Source organism: Rhinatrema bivittatum, chromosome 5 (assembly GCF_901001135.1).
Source record: "Rhinatrema bivittatum chromosome 5, aRhiBiv1.1, whole genome shotgun sequence".
In the NCBI taxonomy this organism is placed as follows: domain Eukaryota; kingdom Metazoa; phylum Chordata; class Amphibia; order Gymnophiona; family Rhinatrematidae; genus Rhinatrema; species Rhinatrema bivittatum.
Genome location: NC_042619.1, coordinates 305,846,802 through 305,874,271, shown reverse-complemented (window position 1 = coordinate 305,874,271; position 27,470 = coordinate 305,846,802). Strand labels below are relative to the sequence as shown.

The following is a 27,470-nucleotide window of genomic DNA, read 5'->3' as shown; positions in this document are numbered from 1 at the left end:
GTAACTATAACCAACCAACCAAACAAGAGACAATTGAAGGAGTATAAAGTTACATTATAACAAGGGTGCCTTTAACTGGGAGTAGGAAACAAGAAAGGGGAACGAAATAAAGTGCAATATACAAGAGGATATGTGAGGGGCAAGGAGCCGTCCTCGAGGTAACTTGTAACATGATTTAACGATTTTAATAAATAATTGCTAGAATGTTATTAATATACATTCAAGTCAGGAATGTTTTTCTTGCTCAATATTTTCAGGAAATCTTTGATTTTCTCTCTTAGTTTTGGGAACTGTACATCCCTGATATCTTTATATTTTGCACAGCATAGGAGAAAATGCATTTCTATTTCTGTTTCTCCAGTGTTGCACTGCATACAGAGTCTGGCTTCTTGAGGGTTTCCAGTTCAGTTTCTGTCTGCATAATTCTATTTCTAGTCTGTGGTCACTTATTTTGTATTTGGTGAGGGTCTCTCTGTGTTTTACATGTGTTACAGAGATACGGTATTCTGCTAGTGCAGGAATAGGCAACTCCAATCCTGGAGTGCCACAAACAGGTCTGGTTTTCAGGATATCCACAGTGAATATACTTGGGTTATATTTGCATACAATGGAGGCAGTGCATGTTACTATATCTCAGGCATATTCATTGTGGATATCCTGAAAACCAAACCTGTTTGTGCTACTCCAGGAGCGGAATTGCCTACCCTTAGGCTAGTGTGTAGTTTCTCTGCAAGGAATTGTAGCAGTCCATCATGTTCTGGCCCTTTAACAGCCTATGGAGCTATTCCCTGATCAAGAATCTCCCCATCACTTACCCTTTCAGAAAGCGGAAGCCATGAGTACAAACCAGCAGGTTTCCATTACAGTCAACTTTCAGCAGGTTTCCGAACAGGCCATCAAACACCAGGCCTCTGTGGGACAGATGAAGTCAGGAATTCAGCTAAGGTCCTGGTATCCAATGGGGGAGTTAGGGGTAAACACAGTCTCAGACAGCATGCCACCTGCCAGCTGACTCTATCTAGGTCCTTAAGGAAATGTTTAGTCTGTCCTGTTCTTTGGAATCCTACATCAGTGCTCTTGGGACGCAGAGCTGTATTGTTGAGAACCCAGAGCCCATTCAGATGTTTTGCTTACTTTCCAAGGACCTCCCAAACTCTGATAAAAAGTTTGGGAAGTTTGTTGTACATGTAATGATTTTGCTGGGGATTCTGGGGCACTAGCTTTACCATCCGGGGTTGGCGACTCCAGAAAAATACAGCTTGGGAATGCTGTGAATACTGAAGCCTTGGAGGTTCTAGTCTTATACTAACCCTGAATAAGGGCTACCATGTTTGAGAGACAATTAGATGACTCCAAATTCACTGGAGAATCTTTTTATCTCTCTCACTTGTTGCAGCTTTTAACCCCAGAGCAGTTCCACTTGTCATATTGAGACCATGGGACTGGAAATATATATTCTGCTTTCCGAACAAGACAAAAATCTCCCAGTGACAATGGGCTCGTCTGGTGACCCTGTCCCAGACACTCACTTGCCACGTTATCCAAGTCAGACCAGCTCAGGAAGTCATTTGGGACTTTCACCTCCCATTTTGATAAATGCATGCAGAGACATGTAGCCCTTCTTGTGCTATGTATTCTCCCAGTGAACTGCCCCCTACAGAACATTAGTTACAAAGAACTACCAAATGTACATTTCACTGTACAAGATACATCACATAGATAACAGGCCCTACTGCCAAAGTGGTTGCAGCTCAGAGCACAGGGAAATGTGATTTGCTCTCGGATGGTGGAGGTAGAGCTTGATCTTGGTTCTCCAGATCTCATGGGTCTGTGATAGGAGAATTACAGCGCACTGGCACGCTCACATGTAATGCTTTCTTCCCACCTTCAGTCTGGCCAACTGGCTCCATGTCATTAGGGACTTTTCTTAAGAAGAGCAGAATTGCTTGGCCATGAATGTAATAGGGTAAAACCAGAACTGGATTTACCTGTTCTTTATAAAATGGAGCTAGTTGGTAACCCTAATGCCAATAACGGAAAACCCACGAGAGAGAGAGAGATCTGGGAGAGAAAAGGATCCCCTCTCTTCTACCCTCCAGTGACATGAATTGGAGTCAGTGACATCGGCAAGGGAGAAAGTAGAAAAATAGTATCATTGGGCTGAAATAAGAGAAGTCTTCTTGTCAAAGGAAGCACAGCGCCTTGCGACGTGCCGTGTCTCTGAGGCCAAATTGCTAATGCATCCTGTCATGTCACTGCAAAGGACCCAAGACCTGCCGATACTCAATCAGACAGAAAGGTCCTTCTCGCTCTGTCTCCAACAAGGCAAGCAGGGGTGCTCACAGGATGTGTATATGAAATGGGACATGTGAAGGTGTCGCCCATTCCCTGCCACCCTCTTCCAGTCTCCAGCAGCGTTGTGTCTGCCCCGCTTGTCATCCCGGTACACCTGAGGGAAGTTTCTCACCTGGTGGGGAACGTCGCGTCGTATTTGTATTGCTGGATCTCCTGAGGGTATCCTATGGAAACTAGCCGGTCCAGCAGCAGCTCAAAGGTCAGCTCTTCATAGTCCGGCGACTTATACACTGCAAGGGGAGGAGCAGACAGGGCAGGTTACGACTGGTAAGGAAAGACCTCCACTTGCGTCGGGGCCTTGGTGCTGTCTTATAGGCAAGTATAATGGGAAGCTATACCAGGGGGTCTACGCGGGGGAGGGAGAAGGGGTAGGAAAGGAGGAAATGGGTGACTGTTAACATGGTAGCCAGGTACAAGGAGAAAACTAGAGCTTCTCAATGGCAGGCAAAAGCACCAAGTAAGCAAAGCTCTCTGTCAGGCGGAAGGAAAGGGATAGGGTCCTGCAGTATGAACTTTACGGTTAACATGCGACTAACGTTGTGCTAGAAGTTGCTAACTCATTGGGCACAGTAAGGTTCTTAGCAATGAGCTGGCAGTGAACTTCCAGTAGTTTATAACACCATGTAATTCTAAAACATAAGTGGTATACTAATAAGAGGTTGCATGTGAATTTTTTTACAGTTCTTACCTGCTCATAATTACATTTTGAAATAAACTGCAGGTGAGATACCGCCAGGGCCCTGTCAAAGACAACAATCACTAAAGCAACTCATTGAGAATGAGGCATCACCCAGCTGCCGCCTCTGAAGACACGGTGGTGTGGCCTGATGTCATCTGCCTATACCTTACCAGCATCCATGCTCCAGGTGTTGCTGGTAAATTAACTCGGCAAACTGCCCTTCTTCTCTGTGACAATCTAGGACAGTCTTTCCCAACCAGTGTGCCTTCAGACCTGATCCAGTGTGCCACAGAGAAGTCACCACTGCCTGATGCGCAGGTCCGGATCAGCGCCTGGGCTCTGTTCTCAGCACCTCACAGCAACGGTCACCAGCGGCGGCTCTTAAACATGCAGGAGCTGCTTTCTAAGGACGCGTGCAATCATGCCTGCCTCTCCTTCCTATCTACAGCATGAGCCCTGGGGTGGGGCAATTCATGGGTAGCAGGCAGGGCGAGAATAGGTGGGCCCTGCTTTATGCCACACGCACAGCACCATCTTCCCCTTCCTGAATCTCCTTCTTTGAAATCCTTCCAGCCTCTGTCTTATCTCCAGGCTGAATGAGCCAGGTAGCCTGTGCACTGAGCACTGCATGCGACTCACTCCGACTCCGGCAATCACATTCGGCAGTCAAGGTGACGGAGTGAGCTGCCCATACCACATCGGCTCATCCCTTCTCCTGCATTTGTGCACAGAGGGAGATGGTCCATTGTGATGGCTTTATGTGCATCCCTACCCCCTCTCGCCCTTTCTTTAAACATTTGGAAGAGAGACTGGTGGGGCTTTCAGTGCTTCCCTGGCTCTCCTTATGGCCATATGAGCCCTCTCCATGTCTGCACTGCTGGCTCTGTGGAGGCTGCTGTGCTGCACAATATTTTTGTTAATGTAGGTGTGTCTTAAGCTTGAAAAGATTGGGAAAGCTGGGCTAAAGTGCTCCTGACGACTTGAAATTAATGAAGCCTAACGGAGCATGCCCTAGTTTAGCTGGTGAAGAGAATGTTGATTCAGTCCCTGTTAAAGGGAGCACATCCCAAGGGACAGGGTGGACCAGACCTAATTTTGCCTCATTGCATTTATGAATTTGTGGTTCCTGAGTTTCACAGAGAAATTATAATTCCATGAATGCAATGAGATAAAACCAGGCATGGATCAGCCTCTCTCTCTTATGACATGGAGCTATTGGACTTCTCCTTTCTGCAGTGCAGATGAGTGTGCATTAGGATGGTGCAGTCAGGTGTGCCCATCCCTCCGTGAGAATTCGCCTGAGAGCTTTTAGTCTCTTTAATTTGGCACATCCTTAACCTGATGGCCTAGAAGTGAAATTCCCCAGACCCACCAGTGCTGAAGAGACCTGATACCTGCTCCAGAAGGGTACCTGCTGAATATTGTTGCGATGTTTCTGCCCCATTTGTTCCCATTTGTTTTTCTGCCTAATTTGTTCCTAACAATCAGGTTTAACTTACACACCCAGTTTATTATTTTAAATTGTTACCGTACTATGATAGCACATGAGTAATTTGTAATCTATACCACCCATATTTCTCTTTATCGTGCCCTTCTGTAAACCGTTGTGATGGTATTTAACTTAACGACGGTATAGAAAAATGTTTTAAATAAATAAATAAATCAGCAGGGCAGGGCTGACTTCAGCGGCCCCAGCCCCTAGGGATGAGGCTCTGCTAGGCTGAAGAGGCCTGACGGGAGTGGAAGTGCTACCTGCCTATAACAGAGCCTCAAAATTAGAACTGACGGGAGGGTGTTCAACAGAGGATTGTCTCCTATGCCAAGGCTGAGAAAGCTTAGTGATTTCTGAGTGAGGGCCAGAGGGGAATGGAAAGGCAGGTAGTAATAACATGTTTTATTTTTAGACCACTTTCCCAGTTTTAGCTCAAGGCATTTGTTTCAAGCATGATAAGTCCCTTCCCCCAAAGAATTTACAGCGGGTACCTGTGGCAGCTGGAAACAAGTAACGAGTCCAAGCCAAGGTCACAAGGAACATCAGCAGAAGAAGTGGGATCTGGACCCGGGTTCAGGGTTCGCTGTCCTAACCATTAGGCCATTCCTCAAGCAAGAGAGGAATGAGAAGTCCGGGCACTTCAGAAAGGGGGTGAAAAGGGGGCGTAGCCCTCTAGTTACCAGCTGGCTCTGCAGGAAGTCTCTCACTGCAGTGTCTGGGCAGCCGATGGCCTGGGATGGCCTCCCCTGGCTGCTGCACCTGCGTGACTCCTTTCTGCAGGGCGGGCTTCTGTCATCCTCTCAGGCCTCTTTATCTTGCAGGCATGCGGGTCTCTCCATGCACAGACCCGTAAATTCTATTCGCCATGGGAAAATCAGTACCATGGGTCCCCAAAAGGGGATAAAACCAGGACTGGCTCAGCCTGTCCTTTGTAACATGGAGGATAAGCATGAAACGCTCATTAGTGTAAATGCTTTAGTACAACGTAACATAACATAGTCATGAATGTGATGTCTGTGTGGCAGTGTGTCACCTCCTTAGAATGAGTAGCACTATACAACTTAAGTTTCCCCTTTGCACTATATGTCCTGGGGTGCACACGGGCCAGGCATATTCGAACATTTTCCCTGTAAACACTAAATTAGAGAAATTCTTTCATACATTATTCAGATTTCCAGCCTAGTGCTTACTTGCCAGAGTATAGTCCATGTCAAAGCCAAAACATCTGATCTTCTCCAGAGCTAGGCTTCGGTTCACAAAAACTCTGTAACAAAAATGACAATACATTTAGCAACTGAATAAATAAACGAGCAGACGGACCCTTGTGTCTCTCTCTTCTTTCTGGGTGTGTCTGTCTCAGCCTCCGTCCCTGGGTGTATGTGTCGTTCTGCCTCCTTTTTCTCCCCTTCTTTCAAACGCCTTAATGCAGGGGCCGGTGGAGGTACTCGGGCAGACTAGGCGGCCACTAGGGTACCTTCGGTTTATGGGTTGGGAGGTGGCAGGAGCACGGCGATTGTGCTCCCTTGTTCTTCTTGCCCACACGGGCAGGAAGAGGAAGGCACAGAGGCTGCAGCAGATAAGGAGCAGGGCTGCAGCATCAGCACCCTCGGGCTTGAAGGAAGGAAGAGGAACAGCCCTGGCAGCCATAGCCGGAAGAAAGAGGAGGAGTCCCATCTACCGTGCTGCCTCCGCTCGTACGTTGCAGAGGGGAAGAAGAGCGAGGGAGCACGTATGCGAAAATGAACATATGTGTGCATATGAAAGAGACAGGAGAAAGTTGGTAGGCACCCCCTTTCCACCTCACTAATCTATGACAATCTCGGGGCGACTGGAAAGCAATTGGTCCCAAATATGGAGAGGGGGAGGTATTTTTTCAATTCTTTAACAGTTTTAATTGTTGGATGCTTTATTCGTCAGTTGTTTTGAAATATATATATATATATTCTTTGTGTTAGCAAGGTTTTACTATTCTGATTGCTTTATAGAAATGGTAATGTTTGTTTTTTCATTATTGCACTACATACCCAGTCTTGCTCGTTGTGATTTCCAGTTCAATTTTTGTTTGTATTTAGACTTTATGGTCTCTTTGCTCTGCAGTTTATTCTGAGGGTCTGTTTGTGTTCTGCGTGTGTGATTGAGGTGAGGTATTCTTTTCAAATAACAAAACATACACAACAATGGACTCAATAGCACATAAACTCCAAACCTTGAAACAGAAATATGTCTAACCATCCGTACCCCGCTCCCAAGTTCCCCTCCCCGACCCCTCTGGGTATAGTATTCTACGTTCATGGAGTATAATGTCCAGAATGTCCACATATCCTCCATTAAGTTACTAGCAAAATATATGGCAAGTGATAAACTTAGTTCAGCTACCAGGGTTGCCCTGCACCCAATGATCATAAGAGTGCCACAATGTCTGGAAATGTTCCAAACGATCCTGTCGTATAGCAGTCAGTTTACTTAGATAATAAATATTAGCCAGTCTTTGCCACACCTCTGGGCCCAATGGTCAAGCTTCTTTTTTCCATGCAGCCACTATGGTCAGCCGGGTTGCCAGGGGCACGTGAGTTACCAATGTCTGGTGAGCCTTGCTAAGATCCGGATAAGGAAAAGAGAGTAAACAACACTTTGATCTCCTTGGCTACTGGGCGATCAAATATTGTCGATAGCATTTGAAAAACAGAGTCCCAGAGTTTGCTGATTCCCGGACACACCCACCACATATGTAAAAATGTGCCTTCTTGTTTACATTTCTTCCAACATTGACTAGACAAAGTGGGATAAATCATATGTAATTTATAAGGAGTCATATACCAGTGAAAAAAATAACTTATACCCATTTTCCACCAACAGAGCAGAGACAGAGCTCTTCCCAATGCACTGATAACAAATGTCCCAATCTTTTTCGTCCATATCCTCCCCAAGATGCTTATTCCAAGCAGATACATGTTTAGGGATTTCCCGCATGTTAGAGATCAAATTTTTAATCGTCCCTGCTACACAACATAACCCTTCAAACAATGATTTACTAATTGGTAGCAGTTGTTTGACTTTAGCTGTAACTAAATAGTGTGCAACTTGTGAATACATAAATATATCAGAGGAGGGTAAGTTAAATTTTTCTTGGAGTGTTTGAAAGGTAATGAGCTCGTTGTGAGCAATAAACTGTGCCACCTCTCGAATGCCCAATCTGTGCCATCGAGAGAAGGGGCCCTGTTGTAAACCAGGTGGAAAATCTTGGCTATCACATATAGGTGAACTCCTATATATAGTTTGAGCTCCTGTCAATTCACTTTTCCATCTACCCCAAAATCGTAAAGTGTGAGAAGTGTAAGGTGATAATTCTCGGCCCAGGTGTCTAGTTGGGCGGGGGAGCCATGTCTGCCCTGCGAGTCTCCTACAGCAAGCTAAGGTTTCTTCTTTGGTGACCCACTGTTTCTTGGGGTGATCTATATGCCAATCTATAATCGCTTTCAATTGCGCCGCCACGTGGCATACCAACCCCCCCATTCAGTTTTGGACGGTATAATATCTGTCTGGTTATGCGCAGTGGGCGCCTCCGCCAAATGAAATCAAAGATACGTTTCCACATAAGGTTGAAGTAACTATCAGGAATTTAGATGGGCAACGTCTGGAATAGATATAGTAATCGAGGGAGAATATGCATTTTGACAGTAGCGATTTTTCCCAACCAAGATAGATTCAAAGAATTCCACACCACTAAATCATGATAATTTTTTTTCGCTAACGGATCATAATTCAGTTGGAACAGATCAGCCCCTGAACCCATGAGATTGTTGCCTAAATATCGGATAGCGTTTGGGGCCCATTTAAATGGATATAAGGATTGTAAGCTGAGACGTCCCGAATCAGTAATGTGGATCGGCAGTATTTCAGTTTTATCATAGTTCATCTTGAACCCTGACACCGTGCTATAAAATGTTAATTCTGTAGCTAGAGCTAGGAGAGTGGTGTGGGGCTGGCTTAAGGTGAAAAGTATATTGTCTGCAAACATCGAAATTTTATATGATATCCCCCCCACATCAATTCCCCTGATGGCCTCATTATGATGAATATTGGTAGCGAAGGGTTCCAAAACCAAAGCAAATAAAAGAGGAGAAAGGGGGCACCCCTGTCTCGTCCCCCTCCCCACCATAAATCTCATAGAATAGCCTCCATTGACTTTAATCAGTGCCTCTGGAGATGCATACAATTGTTGGATCCATTTAATGAAATGGGGACCTAGTTGATATTTTTCCAAAACTTGAAACAAAAAGGCCCGATGTACCCGGTCAATGGCCTGCTCAGCATCAACAGACATCATAATGGATGTCAATCGTCTACCTTTTGCAACCTGAATCAGGTTTAAAACCCTGCGCACATTGTCCAAAGCCATGCAACCAGGGACAAAGCCAGATTGATTAGCTTGAACCAGGGGAGGCAAATATCTCCCTAATCTATTAGCTAGTATTTTTGCTAATAATTTTAAATCAATGTTTAGGAGCGATATAGGGCGATAGGAGCCACATTGCGTGACATCTTTGCCCGGTTTTGGCAAAATCGTTATACCCACTATGTTGGAATGCGGGCCCAATTGTGAGTTCACTAACAAGGAATTAAATGCATTTGTAATTAAAGGTACCACTTGTTCACTATACATTTTGTAAAATTTCCTTGTAAAACCATTGACTCCGGGTGCCTTCCCGGGCTTCAAGTCCTTAATCGCCTGAGTAGTTTCTACTATTGTGACCTCCATGTTCAAATACTCTCTCTGCTGGTCAATGAGTACAGGAAGAGTTATCGTAGATAGATAATCCGAGACATCATCTAATTTAATATCAGAGTCTAATCTATATAAATCTGTATAAAATTGTACAAACCGCTCCCTTATTTGATTAGTTTTATAGAGTAACAGACCCTGGGCATGTCAGATTTTTAGAATTTGGGCCTGGGACTTCTGTTTTTTTAACACGTGCTAAAAGCTTGCCCGCCTTGTTACCGCCTTCAAAATAACGCTCTTTAGTGAGATTTAAATGGTATGCTGTTGCAGACATATTTATGTGTTGTAGTTGCTGCCGAGCTAAATATAGCTTTTGGAAATCTTCATGCAATCTATGTTTTTTATGCTCTCGTTCTAGAACTCGGATTTGGGTTTCTAATCATTGCCTTTGCTGATTTTGTGTTTTTTTCTTGTAGGAAGCCTGTGCTATCAACTGACCTCGGATCACTGCCTTGAAGCCCTCCCACACAGTCATTGGTGTAACCTCTCTGGTATTATTCAACTGCTCATACTCCCGAATTTTATCTCTAATCTGTTTGACTATGGTTTTATCTTCAGATAAAGAATTGTTACATCTCCAGAAGCACTGTCCCATATCTTCTTGAAATGCATTTATTTCACACAGCCCAGGTGCATGATCCAACCATGTGATAATATCAATATTGGTAGCCACTATTTTAGATATAAGCAGTTTGTCAATGAGAAACATATCAATCCTAGAATAAGAGTCATGAGCTGCTGAATAAAATGAGAAATCTTTAAATTGGTATGCATAAAGCGCCAGATATCTATAAGCTCAAAATGCGCCATAAGACGTTTCAAGCCTCTACCTTGTTTATGGGATACTGAATTCTTACCTTTTGACGTATCTAATATAGGGTTCAATGTGATATTAAAGTCACCCGCTATTATGATATGATCCCCTGATATTTGGGCTAAATTTTGTTGCAAATTTTGATAAGATGGAGGTTGTTCGTGTGTGGGGCTTTATATATTGACCAGAAGATATGTCCCTTGGAAAGAAGCCATACGTAGGACTAAAATTCTTCCTTCGGTGTCCTGATAATGAACCTGAAAGTCTGCATGAACATGCTGAGCAATCAATATGCAAACGCCCCCATATTTATTGTACACCTTGCTAGGAGTGAGAAAGACCTGTGGATAGTGGCGGTTACCCGCAATAGCCTGCCATCCCTACTTCTAAGATGTGTCTCCTGAATAAAAAGAATGTCTGCTTGAAGACGTTTAGCCTCTTTGAAAAGCATATTTCTCTTGAATGGGAAGTTCAGGCCTTTTACATTCAAAGAAACTAATCTGAATGTACCCATGATGAAAATTGGTTCACATGCATCCCTTGAAACATGCCCATGTCAAGAAAAAAACAGCGCTGATACAATTAGAAAAGAGAAGAGTACCCGAAGGACTAGATCTAACCCGGTTAAAGCACCAGGATGCAATATAGATAAATATACCTGAGTTATACCCCACAAAGGATAAAGGTGGACACCCAGAAACATACGCAGTACAACCCAGAGTTCCCAATATACCCCACACCCCCTCCCCCTATCCCTACCAATCATATCAGGCTGGCACAATAACAGCCTGATGTATGAGAGAAAGAAGTGAGTCTCGGTCCGGCCCACCGTAGTACCCCTGCTCAAGCTTATTATACCCTTAGTAAACAATACTTGTATGGATCCAAGACATCATAAAAACATATCAGCATTATTAAAAACGAAAACCAATACACTCAATACCAGGTCATTACATCAAAGTAAGGCCATATTATTGAATGGAGCTCCAGTAGCTCTAATCCCGTGGGTTGTAGATCCTGAGGTCATAGGTATGTAGCCCGTAAAGGCCTGACCTTGATGCCAGGCACTTCCACCAGTATGCTGCCAATATAGCATGCTTTGTCCAAATGAAATGAAGTGAGGTTGCCATGTAGAAACCTCAGAGGCCTTCAAATTGACAAAAATGATCCATTGTATATTCCATGGTGAGGTGCTCAGGAAGGTGCATTTCTGGAGGAAGTTGAGCTCCCCGAATTTCTTCGCAGCCTTCTTCGCCCCGACGTAGCCCTTTGCCATCTTGGTGTTTCCTTAACAGAATCAGAGGGTTGATCATGTTGAGAATCCGGGGGCACAGATACAAAAATATCTGCTTCCTTGAGAATGTGCAGCGCTTCCACAGTTGTTTTCACTTTAGACATAGTGCCACTCAGTGTAAAAGATAAGCCAAAGGGAAACAACAATTTGTACCTTATATTTTCCCTGCGTAGGGCTTCAGTAACATTATGGAAGTTTCGTCTCTTTTGTATTGTGAGTGGAGACAAATCCGTGAAAACCAATATTTGGTGGCCCTGCCGTAGTATTTGATTGTCCCTCCTGGCTATTTGAAATATTTCCTCCTTCTGTTGATAGTCTCTGTAACAGACAATGATGTCTCTTGGTAAGTTATTTCTCCTGGCTCCCGGAGCCCGATGTGCTCTCTCTAAAGGTATAGATTCCAGCTCGCCATTTTCTCTATGTTTGGAGAGAATAAATTTACTGAGTTGCTTAATGACCACTTTAGCATCTTTATATTCATCAAGTTCAGGAATGCCTCTGAAGCGGAGATTACATCGACGAGATCTATTTTCCAAGTCTTCCAATTTTTCTTGGGTTGTCTCAGAAAATTTTTCCAAATCTTTAACTTTTTTGGTGAGCTGGTCTGTGGATACGATTTGTTCCTCTAGTTGGTTTTCTATATCATCTACCCTTTTCCAATGGCACCTATATCCTAGCATAGTTTAGCTATAAACTGAGAGAGCTCAGTTTTAACCCCTCCAATGTTAGTGTTGATTTCTTCAAACCAGTGGATGAAATCAGATTTGGTGATGTTCTCATATTGGGAAGTGCAAGGTTTTGTAGACTGCGAGGTATTTTCCTGATTAGTCACTGCCAACTCGGGCCTGGCCGCCATTTTATCTGAATTGTCATCATTTGCCCTAGGGGCCGATGCTGAGTAAGAGAATTGCCTCAAATCCACGGAACTGCCCTTGTTTGTCATTGGGGATTGAAGGCACAGTATTGGTCACCTGATCGATCGTGTTTATGCTCCATTTCGCTGCGTTTGGAAGCCATACACTAAAATTTTCTCAGCGGGAGACCAGGAGCTCAGCGGTTGTGCTGCCATCAGTTCCGGTGACGTCACTTCCTCCTCTATGGTGAGGTATTCTGTTAGTATGTAGTTCCCTTGAAGGGATCTATAGCAGCTTAGGGCCTGGTGTAATATTTGCAGTGTTGCCTTTTCATAGATAGGGTTGTTGCTGTTTAAGCACTTGCACTTACTGCTGTTTTGGTATGGAAGGTTTACTATATTTTAATTGTAATTCAGTTTGCTCATTATTTTACGAAGGCCAAGCCCACACCCAATGCACTTTACAACAGGCCTAATACCATATGGGTTCCAAGTGGGGTTTTTTTGTGCTTTTTTTGCAGGGTTTTCTGGTTGACACAATAGCAGTGCATGTAAAAGTACTAACAATCATTTATTTATTTATTTATTTATTTATTTATTTAAGGCTTTTTTATACCGGCATTCATGATAAAATCACATCATGCTGGTTTACATAAAACAAGGGGGAATGATAACTTTGAACGAAAAACAGGTGTTGAGAGGCAGAAGAGTAAGTTACAATAAAACAAGGGAAATTAGAACTAGGAAAAGAAGAAGAGTAGAAACAATAATTTAGGCAGTGTACATAATTTCGTGTACACCGGACAGGGCAAATCAGAACACTTTGATTCAGAAACAGATTTCAAAATATAATTTATTCAGTTGTTTCAAGACAAGTGTTCTGGGAGATGCAATTGTGCCCACTATCTATACCAACTAGCATCTCAATAAATCGCTGCCCTGCTCTGACTTATATAATTAAAATCTAACATTCTCGAAGCTTCCAGAATGAATGACGTAACTGGCCAAAGACTTCCTTACAAAATACCTTAGGCCATTGTCATGACAATCTATCATGTATAGGAAATGCTTGTGAGGTCATGCTCCATTCAAATGTAAAAAATCATTCATTTACTAATCTTTCCTGATACCATCCTCCCATCATCCAAGTTCCTGTATCACTTTGGCTTTGATGCAAGTATTCTCTTCTGTTCTTCTGTTGTTCTTCTTTGTTTATTGTAAATAACTCACAGTCTGGGTCTTGAATAGAACTAGGTTTCAATTTTGTAGGTTGGCACCAGGGTTCATTCAACTTGGTTTCAGGTCATTGAAACCAGCATTTGCAAGATAAAGGCTTGCATCCTGATTTCCCTGCAGAACGAATATCCCTGCATTGTGAAGTAAATGTAGCCATTAAAATAGGCCTCTCCCTTGTTGTTGCCAGCAAATCTGTCCCAGAGATTCTCTTCAAGCCATGCTTCAGAAAGCACCCAGAGTTCATTCACCTCTGACAGGCTCCAATACAGCAAAGGCATCTGGGAGTTCTTGGTTTTCTGCTCAGCCTATTCTTCATTTCCCTCTATGTGACACCTTTAATGGATAGGTGTCACATCAATCAGTCTTCGATGCTAAGCCATGACAGAGGAACTTTAAAAGTGTAACCTAACCCCTAACCTTGGTATTTATCAGGTGTAGTGCATAGGTGTATGTCCCTCTAGATTCCCAATTAATATGAAGGATGCTCCCACAAGCATTCACTAGTTAATTAAACATCAGTATTCAAATTGAATTACAAGAATAATTCTCCAGTTCTATAGTTAAAATACAAATATCATACTGTCATAATGATAGTCTTACACTTAAAATTTGCATTACATAAGAAGAAAATACTATACTTAAACTAATAGTATGAAGAGAGTGAGTTATTCCTACTAGAAATTAGTCTGCATATTACAAATCATATAATAGTACATCATATACTAATATAACTAAGATAAAACAAGAACTAAAAATTATTAAAAAATAAAATACCTATCATATTACATTGTTTATAAAAGATGCGTCTCTGCAAGAAGAACTGTCTCATATTGAGAACCAGGGATAGAAGTAGGTATGTGTAATAGGGAAGAACGAGAACGAATAAGTGATAACAGTGAAAAAGAACATTGGAAGCAACAACAGCCAAAAATCAGTATACAGAAAATAGCAAATACAGAAAATAGTAATTTACGTAACCAAGCAATGGAAGGAAGCCAAGAAAATATAGAATCTAACCATGAATCCGTATCAGGATTTATACCACCTTGTGTATACATAACATGCGATAGATTTCGAAGGTGTTGGAAAACATAGGACATATTATGTTCATAAGCTGCTGTAGGAATATAGGTACAACATGCAGTACCAATGATAACACAAACCCCTCCAGTCGACGCAAGGACAGAATCCAAAGCTAACCTATTTTGCTGAGCAGTAATTGCAGTTGCTCTGAGCTCAGTATTGATAGCATTAAGACCTGCAGTAGTCAAATTAACAAACTGCATAAACTGATAACGAATAGTCTGAATCCACTTAGCATTTGCTGCAGCTTGAACACCAGGTGTCAGCCATGAAGCAAAAAACAATTCAGTTCTACTAAACAATTTAAATTCATCAGGGACATCAGTTGGAGTAAAATAAGCAGAACGACGTACCCGTTTAGAAAATATAGAGGGTGAAAATATAGAAAGAGGTGTAATAAATACAGGAGCAGCTAAAGTCACCATAGCACAAGTACCACGCCATCGAAAAGGAAGAAACTGATAGACAGAAATACCACATTGCCAGAAAACATCCATGAGAGGCTGTGAACCAAATTCTAAATATATAGCATGATAGACAGTATCACAAGAGGAAAGACCTAGAAAAGGTCCAGTACCATTTTGTGAAAAACAAAAAGGAAAGTGGGTAAACGCAGTATGAAACAAAGGGCCTGAAAAAGGAGGTGGCCATGTGTTAATAACAGAAGCAAAATGAGTAAAAGTACAAGTCATTGAAGGTCGTATAGGAATAGCAGAAACACATAATGTAGGAGTTTCCGAAGTTCCACATATAGTCCATTTTTCTTTCTCTCTACAAGAATAAGTAAGGTAACTAAGTTGACGAAGTAAATGCTGAGGACACAAAGGGGAAGTCTCATTAATAACAGATGCATTCCACAAGGAAAGCATTGTAGAAGGGGAAAAACCAAATTTAGTATATTGATTAGCATTAGCAGCTGGAGGAATAGAATAAGGAGGTCCAAAAGTCTGATTACCATAAAAACAAGAAGTAACAGAAGAAATAAGGGAAGAAACTTGTGCTTGCATTCCAACAACTGGACAGGCAAGAGCATGATAGTAGCAAGAAGCATTTGAAAGAGATAGTGGTATTGTCAGAACAAAACCAGCCATTTTAGTGGTATGAAAATGTTGAGAACACGCAATACAAGGAGTGTTGGGGTATGATGTAATAGCATGTTTATACATCAATTGATACCACATATTGGTAGAAAAAGGTATATGTGTAGGTAAAGAGAAATTAAGCAAACGGTCAGGGGAAAGAATAGTAAAAGAGTGAGGAAGTGAACAGAGTAAATAAAAAACAAATAGATACATGATTTCTAAAATTTATCACTAATAAAGAAAACAAAACACAAGAATTAACTAACTTAGTAACCTATCTAATTGAAATATACAGCTACTAAATAATACTTCCGTTGGTCATAGATTAGTTCTTTGAAGAACAAAACAGTCCTTAAAATACTCCTAAGAATCCTTTAAAATAAAATAAAGTCAGTTCAAGCCCATGAAACTGCAAAAGCAGATTTAAAAATAAAGTCTCATCAAGTAGCTTCTGTGCTGGGGCACAATCTCAAATCAATTAAATGAGTAAAAGTAGTGTCAGCATCTAAACAAGCCGCTGTAGGAGTTAATGTTGTTATTCTGTATGGTCCAGTATACACCGGATCTTTCCAAGTTCTGTGGGTAAAGTTGCGGCGATAGACTAGATCTCCTACTGCATACACCCTCGAAGGTTCTAACACTTTGGATTGCTTAGCTCTGGCAGCCTGTATTTGTTGACTTGCAACCTGCAAATTTTTAAGAAAAACAAACAGGTTATCTGGTACCTTAGCATGTTTCTGATACTCAACTTGTTGAGGTAAATTCATAGCTCTACCCATACACAGCTCAAAAGGAGTGAGTCCTATAGATCTCACTGGGCTCATTCTGATTGCCATCAGTGCAGCAGGTAAAGCTGTGAGCCAATTTTGCTCATAAGCCAACATCAGTTGTCTTAACTTTGTTTTTAGAATTCCATTCATTCTCTCTACCAAACCATTAGATGTAGGTCTATATACAGATACATGACGGCATTTGATATTCAGATCTGATGTTATTGCATGCATTAATTCATTTCTGAAATGTGATCCATTATCTGTCACAATTTTCACTGGCACCCCAAATCTGGGTATTATATGGGTCACTAAAGCTTTTGCCATACAAGTACCTGTTTCTGCTTTACAGGGTATGGCTTCTAGCCATTGAGTGTATGGACATACACACATCAGTAAATATCGATAGCCAGAACAGGATTGGATCATATCAGTATAATCACAATGCCATTCTAAATAAGGTCCCTGTGGTTTTGGAATATGTCCACTAGGGGTCACTGCACCTCTACGGGGATTCGCAGTAGCACATATTGGACATCTGGTCACAAATTGCGAACAAAGGCTTTGTAAATTTGGAGCCCATATACTTTGAGACAAATTCAAATACATTGTATGAGAACTATTATGTAACGGCCAATGAGCTTCATGTAACATCAGATTTAAAACATTCAAAGCACAACACAAAGTTCCTGCCGGATGGATCCAACCTAAATTTTTTACAACTGTACAACCCGCTAATTTCCATTTTGCTTTCTCATCACTAGTTGCTGACTCCTGTAATTGCTGGACTGTTCTTAAACCTGTATCTTTTTGTGCTCTTGTCTGCACTAATTCCTTCACTGCTGGCTGACAAGCTGTCTGTGCAACCTCTTGTGCTGCATAATCTGCCAATGCATTTCCTCTATAGATCCACGTATCAACAGCATGGTGAGCTTTCACCCAACAAATAGCTGTTAATAATCCTTTCTCTCCCCTTTCCTGTAAACGTGATAAAATTAATTCCCATAACTGCACATGTGAAAGAGGTTCTCCAGAAGCTGAAATAAATCCCCTCCTATTCCATTTGCGCAAATGTTCATTAACAGATGAAAATATATAATGTGAATCAGTAAAGATAGTCACCGACTCATTTGAACAATATAATAATACCCATAAAACGGCACAGAGCTCCGCTCCTTGCGCAGACACTTCTGTTGGTAATGAAAACTGCTCACATCTAAGAACTTGATCATCTGAGTTGTATTGAATAGCAGCAAACCCTGGACTTGCTTTTGTACAAGACCCATCTGTAAACCAAAAATCTCCTGCAACTAGAGGTTCATTAGATAGAACAACTTTATCAGGTAAAGGCAGAGCCGTGATTCCACAGGTGTGTGGAAGCACAACTGCTCCCTCTAGCAAATCTTGGAGAAAATTAAATTTAGATGCGTTTGTAATAGTCCTATGTAACACTGTAGAATTCAATAATATAGCTGAATATTTCCCAAGCCTAGAAGCAGAAAAGGAAATATGAGTATCTCCCATAAGTGTTTTAACTGCATGAGAAGTATGCAATATAATTGGAATACCTGGCACATGTGACTGCAATTTACCTATAGCATCAGCACACGCAACAATACCTAGCTCACAGTCAGAAAATCCTTGTTCTACCACTCCAAAAGTGCCAGAAAAATAAGCAATGGGAGTGCTGTTATTATGTTGAGATGCTGCTGCTGTCCAACCATTCGAACCCTGATAGACCCATAAATCAACTGGACACTTTAAATCAACCAGAGCCAAACTAGGAGCATTTAATACTGACTGCACTAAGTCCTGCAATATTTCCAAATCTTGTTCAGTTAAAATCAATTTATCTTCACTAGCTGGGCTGCCTTTAAGATGTCTTCTCAATGACTTACTTTTGGTACTAAAAGCTGGAATCCACAATCTACAAAAGTTTAACAAACCTAATAAACCTCTTAACTGTTTCACTGTTTGCGGAACTGCCAATTCTGACACTTGCTCATGCAATGCACAACCAATACTCTTTCCCTCTATTCCTAGATTCAATCCTAGAAATGAAACTTGTAACTGACAGATTTGTGCTTTGTCTGAATTTACTTTATATCCTGCCTGTGCTAATGTCTGCAAAAGCATTTCAGTTGCTGTCATACATGCAGACCGTGTAGGTGCTGATAATAATAAATCATCCACATACTGAATCAGCGACACACCCACTGGTAGTTGAGTACGTACTCCCTGAAGATCTTTAGACAGAATTTTAGAAAAAATAGATGGACTTTCTACATACCCTTGCGGTAATCTCGCCCACTGATAACTCTGCTTATCATATTGAAAAGCAGTTAACTCCCTGCTTTGCCAAGCAAGAGGCACACAATAATATGCATTCGCCAAATCTAAAACAGTGTACCATTTTCCTAATGGCTCAGTTTGTAAAATAGTAGCTGGATTCGTAACATTAGGATATTCTACCACTACCATTTCATTAAGTGCACGTAAATCTTGCACTAATCTCCATTTCCCTGAAGGTTTCAAAACTGGGAACAACGGGGTATTAAATGGTGAACCACTAGACTCTATTATCCCATGTTTCAAAAGAGATGCAATTTCTGGTTTAATTCCTTCTTGTGCTTCTCTAGATAAAGGATACTGACTACGCTTAGGTCCTGTATAACCTGCCTTTAATTGTATTTCCACAGAATCTATACTCTTCACTTTACCATACGGATCATTCTCAGTTGCCCACACTGTCTCAGGCACATTAGGAAATTGGTCCTTTCTGTGTGTTATATTAACAAACTGTCTTGCAAAATGTAGTGCTGAGGATTTTGGTGCAAATGAGAGTTCTATTTCCAAGGCTTGTAACAAATCCCTTCCTAGTAAATTTACCGGACATTCTGGAGCATACAAAAACTGACTCATCACTTCTTTTCCTTCTAACTGCACACTAGTTTTTTCAGTTCTCTGTACTAACTTATCCTGTCCATTAAATCCTATTGTACAGATAGTTTCATCTGACAATGCAACTCCCTCAGGAAGTCTGGTGATCACAGATTTGGTTGCTCCTGAATCCAATAAAAAAGTATACGGTTGTTTATTTATATGTATTGTCAACATGGGATCTGCTATTCCTGCCCTAATTTGCACCACCCCTAAAAGTCATTGATTATACCCATTTCCTGCTCTATATCTCTGAATCTCATTTGCAGGATCCCACTGAGGGAATCCTCCTTGTCTCCCTCTATTACCAGTACTGTTATTATCCGGATTGGCTCTACATTCATATGCATAATGCCCAAATTTACCACAGTACCAGCAGTCTATTCCTGGTCTTCTATCAGGTCCAAACCCAGCTCCTTGTGATGGACTCCCATACATTCCTCTTCCACCTATCCCTCTTCTGCCTCGCAACATCCCTCTACCACGAATATTATTTCCTCTGGCTGTAATCACAGCACCTATTAATTGATTCTGGGAATGATTCTGTGGGAAATTCTGGGAGCAACCTACATTACACCCATCCTGTCCCGGTTGTATTTCTGACACAACTTCTTTATCTGAACATACTTTAACTCCTTCTGTCCCTATCACCTTATTTGTCTCTTCCTCTTTTTGTTTTTTCAGCTGTTCAATCTGAAGAGAGCATAACTTAGTTTGAATTTTAGTCAAATCATCCGTGCCCTTATTTTTCTCCCTAATGTACAAATCCCCATAATGGCAGATAGTACGAAACATTTCTGGCCATAATTTACTGTCTAAACTGACTACAAGATCTAATTTTTGTTGGACACTTTTTGGTAAAGTTTTCCTTAAAGCTTGGAAAAACAGAGGTAACATTCCGAGCTGATCAAATGGCTGTTCCATCTGCCTAAACCAATCTTCCTGCATTGTTTGCACATGCAGTCTGATATCAGTTATCCCATCCCATACACGTGACATAAGAGTTGATAAATCTCTTTGTGTAGGGAAGTTTTGCCTTAAAGCTTCCCAGACATTCTGACGAAAATGATTAAAAGGATTACCATCATAATCTGAATTAGCTAATGTAATTTCCCTCATTCTAGCCTGTCTAAACAATGCATCTACATCAATTCCAGGCATTCTAGCTAATAATGCTTTTATATCTCCAATGGCTAATGTCAATCCACTAGTTAATTTTTCAAAATCACGAATCCATGCCCCTGCACCCTTGGTTAACGGAGGCAATTGCAGGATTAAATTAGTCAGATCAGTAAATTGCCATGGTGTATACCGAGGGAGAACCTGACCCCTTTCATTAGGTCTCCCTAACAACAGAGGATACTGTGCAACTTCAGCCCCTGCTTGGTTTTCATATTTCTCCCATACCATTAAACCATCATTCATATATTGATCATCCCACTCAGGATCCCCATAAGGACCTCTAATACACTGACGAGCTACATTCATATCTCTAGAAGATAAAGAACCCTGTTTTGGATACGGAGACATATCTCCTCTCCTGTCCTCAGTCCATCTAGATAACCTATCTACCCATAAATCCACATAATATCTACTAGCTTCTTTCTCAGCCACTATTTCTTTTGGTGTCTGTTTACACCCACTCTGAACTATCATAACCAGATCCCCTTTTTCATCTCTACAAGCTGTCTCTTCATCTTTCCCTTCATGTGTAATTATACAGCCCTGCGTCTTACATTTTCGGGGTGGCTGTTGTTTAGGAAAATAATTTCCTATCTTAATTGATTTTATCTTACCCTTTTCCCTTACGCTTTTATCCACTCCTGCCATACTTATAGCACTGTCCCCTGTTGATTCTATGCTCTCAGATATTGGAAGAGTAAGCACTTCTCCAAACCTTTTTCTTAACTCATCTACAGTTAAACCTGGTTGCACAGTGTTAGATGGATGCATTAACCCCTTCAAAATACAAGTTATCTCCTGCCATCCGTCCTGTAATTCTTCCTGAGGAGGAACATTTCCCTCTACTGGCTGCACTACCACTGGTGCTTTCTCTAATGCAGAAGCTGGGGAAACCATTTTTGGCTTAACTACCACCTCTGGCAAAACAGAAGCACCAGCACTGGGGGACTTAGATTGCCCAGACTTACCCTCTCCTGAATTATCAACAACTGATAATGGAGTCACTGGGAGAGGATCCAACTGCAATGGTTTATATCCTGGGGCTACATCTTGTGGATTAACAGGTCCTAAGTCTTTAGGCATAGTATATACTGGAAAATGCCCTAAATTAAACTGTGGCAATGCTGGGTATAATCCTGAATAACTAGAGGCATGAAGCATGGGATTCTCAGGTGCATACGCTGGGGGTTTCTGGGGCTCCTCAGTGTTTGTAGTAACTGAATCTCTCTGCCTATACCATAAATCAAATACCTGCAAATGCTTATCTAACGATTTCCCTTTCTTAGAATCTCTAATATATTTAAGCAATTGTAACAGCACAGAAGATTGTAATGAGCCTGTTGGTGGCCACATGAAATCTGATGATACTTTAGATGATTTCAACCACTTACGGTGAAAGTCTGTGATGTCCTTACGATTAAGCGGATTAGCCTGAAAAACTGATTCTAACGGAGTTTTCATATTGTCCACTAGATGGCAACCCTATACCACAATCTACTTAACCCACACCAGTGCAAAAAATATATAGCTTATACCCCTATCCCTTTTTTTTTTTTTTTTTTTTCTGTTTCTAGTTTAAGGCAGTCACAAGGACTGAAGGGGGGAAAAAAAAAGTCAGAAAAGAGAGAGAACAAAATACCTAACTAAAACAAAATACCTGAATAAAATGAAACATACAATCACTATACATGTGCACACAAACACGCAAAAAATACAGATAATAAAATGAGAATACTTACAGACGTCTTGTTGGAAAAGTAATTACTGTTGATGTTTACCTGGAACCAGCCAGCTTCTTCTTGAACTCAAAAATGCTCCGGGATTACCTCCAGTCTGAACCTGGGAAACTCAATATCTTTGGATAAAAAAACCCAAGAACCTAGCACCAAAGTGTGTCCACCACACTTAGCACTACAGCTAATAATTATAATAACAACAGCTATTAATGTCCCTTCATGGTAGCCAAAATGTACATAATTTCGTGTACACCGGACAGGGCAAATCAGAACACTTTGATTCAGAAACAGATTTCAAAATATAATTTATTCAGTTGTTTCAAGACAAGTGTTCTGGGAGATGCAATTGTGCCCACTATCTATACCAACTAGCATCTCAATAAATCGCTGCCCTGCTCTGACTTATATAATTAAAATCTAACATTCTCGAAGCTTCCAGAATGAATGACGTAACTGGCCAAAGACTTCCTTACAAAATACCTTAGGCCATTGTCATGACAATCTATCATGTATAGGAAATGCTTGTGAGGTCATGCTCCATTCAAATGTAAAAAATCATTCATTTACTAATCTTTCCTGATACCATCCTCCCATCATCCAAGTTCCTGTATCACTTTGGCTTTGATGCAAGTATTCTCTTCTGTTCTTCTGTTGTTCTTCTTTGTTTATTGTAAATAACTCACAGTCTGGGTCTTGAATAGAACTAGGTTTCAATTTTGTAGGTTGGCACCAGGGTTCATTCAACTTGGTTTCAGGTCATTGAAACCAGCATTTGCAAGATAAAGGCTTGCATCCTGATTTCCCTGCAGAACGAATATCCCTGCATTGTGAAGTAAATGTAGCCATTAAAATAGGCCTCTCCCTTGTTGTTGCCAGCAAATCTGTCCCAGAGATTCTCTTCAAGCCATGCTTCAGAAAGCACCCAGAGTTCATTCACCTCTGACAGGCTCCAATACAGCAAAGGCATCTGGGAGTTCTTGGTTTTCTGCTCAGCCTATTCTTCAGCAGTAACAATGAGAGGAATTATTTACATGGTGTTGACAGGAAATTTACAAGTTGATGTTGTCTGTCTGGTGAGAAAGTTAGGAGAGTCAGTTGTGATCAGGAAAGGCTTGCCTAAAAAACCATGTCTTTAGCCTTTTTCTGAATGTTAATAAGCAAGGTTCCAGTCTGAGGTCAGGGGGAATGGCATTCCATAAAGATGGTCCTGCAGTAGAAAAAGCCCGATCTCTGAATGTTTGATGGTGTGTAACTTTTGTTTGTGGAACGTGTAGGGATCCTTTGTATGCTTCTCTGATTGGTCTTGATGAGTGTAGTCTGAGCGGGATTTGGAGGCTGAGAGGGGCTTGCGAGTAGATGGTTTTATGGATGATGGTGATGGACTTGTGGAGGATTCTGAAGTGAATTGGGAGCCAGTGTAATTTTTTGAGAATGGGGGAGATGTGATCTCTTCTTCAGGCATTTGTTAAGATCCTGGCAGTAGCATTTTGCAGCATCTGGAGCATCATACACAAATCTATACACAAGCTCATTCCACTGGAACTCAATATCCCTTTTCAACCACATATACCCTCCAGACCGGTGAGAGCAGCTTATAGAGATACTCTCCTCGCCCCACCCATCAAAACCTCATTAAATAAACGAACTCTATCCACAGCGGGCCCAGCGCAAAGGAACTCTCTACCTCCAGAACTCCGGAAGGAACCGTGCCCAATCACCTTTAAAAAGAGACTCAAAACTTGGCTATTCGAACAAGCTTTTAATCCATACCAATAATCTCCCCTCAATATTTCCAAATATGTGCACCATGTACCGTGACTCCTAGATATTTAGCCAGGTTTAGTCTAGAATCTCATTACTTTATTGTATTCATTGTTCTTTATGCCCCAATTCCTTGATCCAAGTTTATCTCCCTGTTCGATGTAATCGCATTCTTACACGCTTGTTAATGTTATAATGTAAACCGAAGTGATATGTAACATTGCTACATGAATTTCGGGATATAAAAATGTTAAATAAATAAATAAATAAATATAATAAGATGTTGTGTAAATGATATTTTTACCTCAGAACACTGTACTTTGAATGTCCTTTTTCATGTAAAATCTATGGTTATAAATATATAATTTTTAATATTGTGTGATGCGGGCAGGGCTGGGGGTGGTGCAAGGCTATAAGATTTGCCTAGGGTGCCTAATACCCTGGCACTGGCCCTGCCTCAGTCAGTCCTCAGAATTAAACCACTGATTTTTACCTCATGAGAGAATTTCACTCACCATTAAATGTTGATGGTGCCCAACCTATACCTTGGAATGATTGTGGTATGGCAGGAATAAGGTGCACCAACAAAGCTGTGTGTGGGTGCAGGGTCTCATTACTAGAATAGCAGATGGTGCTGCAGGTCAGGACTGCGGTCCATTGGCAAAGCTGTGTATGGGGGTGGATCTCAGTACTGGAACAGCAGAGGGTACTGCAGGACAGGTTTCAGTTATACTGTGTGTGGGTCAGTACTAGAATAGCAGGAGTGAGGTGCATTGGTAGAGCTGTGGTGGGGAAGGGGTCTTACTTCTGGAAAAACAGGATTCAGTGATTCTTCTCTAACTTTGCTTACATGTATTTTATATTTTGCCTTCCACACCCTTCTCTTATAAAGTACAGTGTACATGCAGTACATTGATGAGACTCAATAAATATATAAACAGTCAAGTTTTCAAAGATTCCACATTGAATATGCATGAGATAAATCTGCATGCACCGCACCATTGTGTGCACATCTCTCTCATGAATATTCATTGTTGATATCCTGAAAACCAGACTGGCTCTGGAGTCCCTAGGACAGGTTTGAGAGCCACTGCTCTATATAATATTCACCTTTTACCCATACCAGCATTAAGGGATTGACCAGGTCCTGCCGTCCTGTCTGGGCATCCAAGGTCCCTGATAAGATAGCCATGGCCTCAGGAGGCAAGGTTTGGAGTCTTTTAAAGCTGTGGTATGCCATGAGGGACATTTGCGCAGGAACCTGACAAGGGGCAAAGAGAAAATAAGAGGGACTTCTCCCAGTTGGTGTCTATGGAGGGAAAACCGCTGAGTGCATTTGGTCTCCTAGGCACAGATTTCTCTCATGGTAGGCAGCTGGCTAGGGGTTGGCAGGTTGAAAGAGGAACTGCCTCCTTCATTTGGGCACCCGGTGGCACTTTCTGAGCAGCGATGTCCCGGCCCCTTAAAAGCAAAGGGTCACGTGGGGCCCTGCTCCTGTACCTAGGACATCTAACAGGCAACTCCAGCCCTCTCTGCTCCCAGAGTCCATGGGCTCTGCTTCCAGGTTTCTTTTCATTCACATGAAAGCAAAGCTGAGCCCATGCAGGTAGAGGGTGTAGAAAATGTCCTAGATTTCAAGGGAACATGTTAGTTCGTGGGCAGCCTTCAAGAAATGTGCTAATTTGATAGATGTTACGATAACTTAGTCTCCAGTACAGAGACCTTGGAGACCCCTGGCATAATGCAGGACATGGTGACTGAAGATGCCAGATGCATCTTGGGAGTATATGGGGGGGGGGGGGGGGGGGAACATAATACATAATCAACGTGAGATGCCATGCGTTGGGTAAGAGGACAGCTACTCTGAATAAGAAATGCAGCCTGGTGCAAGACGTTATGTCCTAATCTGCCAATTAAATTAGTTAAACCAAATAAGAACACAGCCAGCCAGAGCAGATGCCTTTTTTTTTTTTTTTTTTTAGAGATATAGACTGGCCAGATCCTGGCCCCAGGACATGTTGGGAAGAAAGAAAGCTTAGCAGCCCCACAAGCTGGCACCTTTTCAGCCTTAGAAAGAGATCATCTCAACCCAATGACTTTGATGGATTTCTTTTAACCTGTTTAATTTTTTGTTGCGTTGTCTTTTTCTCTCTCTCTCTCTCTGTTCTAATTCAGAGTTTCCCCATCAATGTGCCTTCAGACCTGATCCAGCTGTGCCACAGAGAAGTCACCACTCACTGCCCGATGCGCAGGTCCGGATCAGCGCCTGGGCTCTGCTTTCAGCACCTCAGAGCAACGGTCACCAGCGAGTGGCGGCTCTTAAACATAAGAGGAGCTGCTTTCTGAGGGCGCGTGCAATCATGCCGGCCTCTCCTTCCTATCTACAGCATGAGCCCTGGAGTGGGGCAATTCATGGGCAGCAGGCAGGGCACGCCAGGCCCCACTTTGCATGGCACGCTCAGAGCACACAGCACTTTCTCGTCTTTCCTTGTTTAGTGCTTTCATCCTCTGTCTTTATCCTGGGGGGGGGGGGGGGGGGGTGGCAGTGCATGCACTGAGTGCTGGATGTGGCCCATTCTGAGTATTAAGAGCAGCAGCAGCAGCAGTGGAGGAGCTCTGGTAGCCACATGTGGCAGCCAAGGTTACTAACTGAGCTGGTAGGCTGCCTCACGCCAAATTCTCCCTTCTTCTCCACTTGTATATAGAGGGAACTGGCCCATTGTAATACGTTCATGGGTCTCCCAACCCCCTCACTCACTTTGTTTGAAAGTTTGGAAGAGACTGGTGGGACTTTCAGGGCTTCCCTTGCTCTTCTCTCCGTGTCCGCACTGCCTGCCCGTGGAGGCTGCTGTGCCACACAACATTTTTGTTATTGTAGGTGCGCCTTGGGCCTGAAAAGGTTGGGAAACAGTGCCCTAAATTATGAGGCTCTAACACAATGAGTCATCAGCTTTATTCCTAACTGGATCCATCCCTCATCCTTGCTTGGTAGATATCCTTCCCCGTGTTTCTTTTGTCGCAGGTACAAAATGGGCAGCATCCCTTTGCCTATTACTGGTCAGACTGGTGCTGCATTCTAGCTTCTCCTAGACTAGGATTTTGCTGCATTTCCTAACCAGTGGTCATGTCTCATCCACCCAGCATAAAAGAAAACTAACTCTGTTTGGCACTGCTCGCCTGGCATTGGAGACATTTAGTAAAGCTGATTTTTAGTCCTTGGCATTCCTAAGATAGGAAACCACTGGGGGGAAAAGCAAGATATTCACTTTTTTCTTGTAGGAGTAAACTTTTTCATTCGTATTCAACTGTTTGTGACACAGTAACTGAACTTTAAAGATGAGAGGTCTAGAACGGGTAGATGTGAATCCGTTATTTACTCTTTCGGATAATAGAAGAACTAGGGGGCACTC

General features: G+C 42.0%; 1 protein-coding gene across 2 annotated transcripts in view; it reads right to left on the bottom strand.

Annotated features, from left to right (window-relative positions):
* The window catches only part of LOC115092864 (cytosolic purine 5'-nucleotidase-like), a 148,146-nt gene that overhangs the window by 92,462 nt on the left and 28,214 nt on the right, over positions 1-27,470 (bottom strand). For both annotated transcript variants that reach the window (XM_029604239.1, XM_029604240.1), the window contains exons 2-4: positions 5,717-5,790; positions 2,468-2,585; positions 816-911 (exon numbers count right to left, since the gene is read on the bottom strand). In XM_029604239.1, coding sequence (XP_029460099.1) covers positions 816-911; positions 2,468-2,585; positions 5,717-5,790 — 288 coding nt within the window. The remainder of the gene's footprint in view (positions 1-815; positions 912-2,467; positions 2,586-5,716; positions 5,791-27,470) is intronic.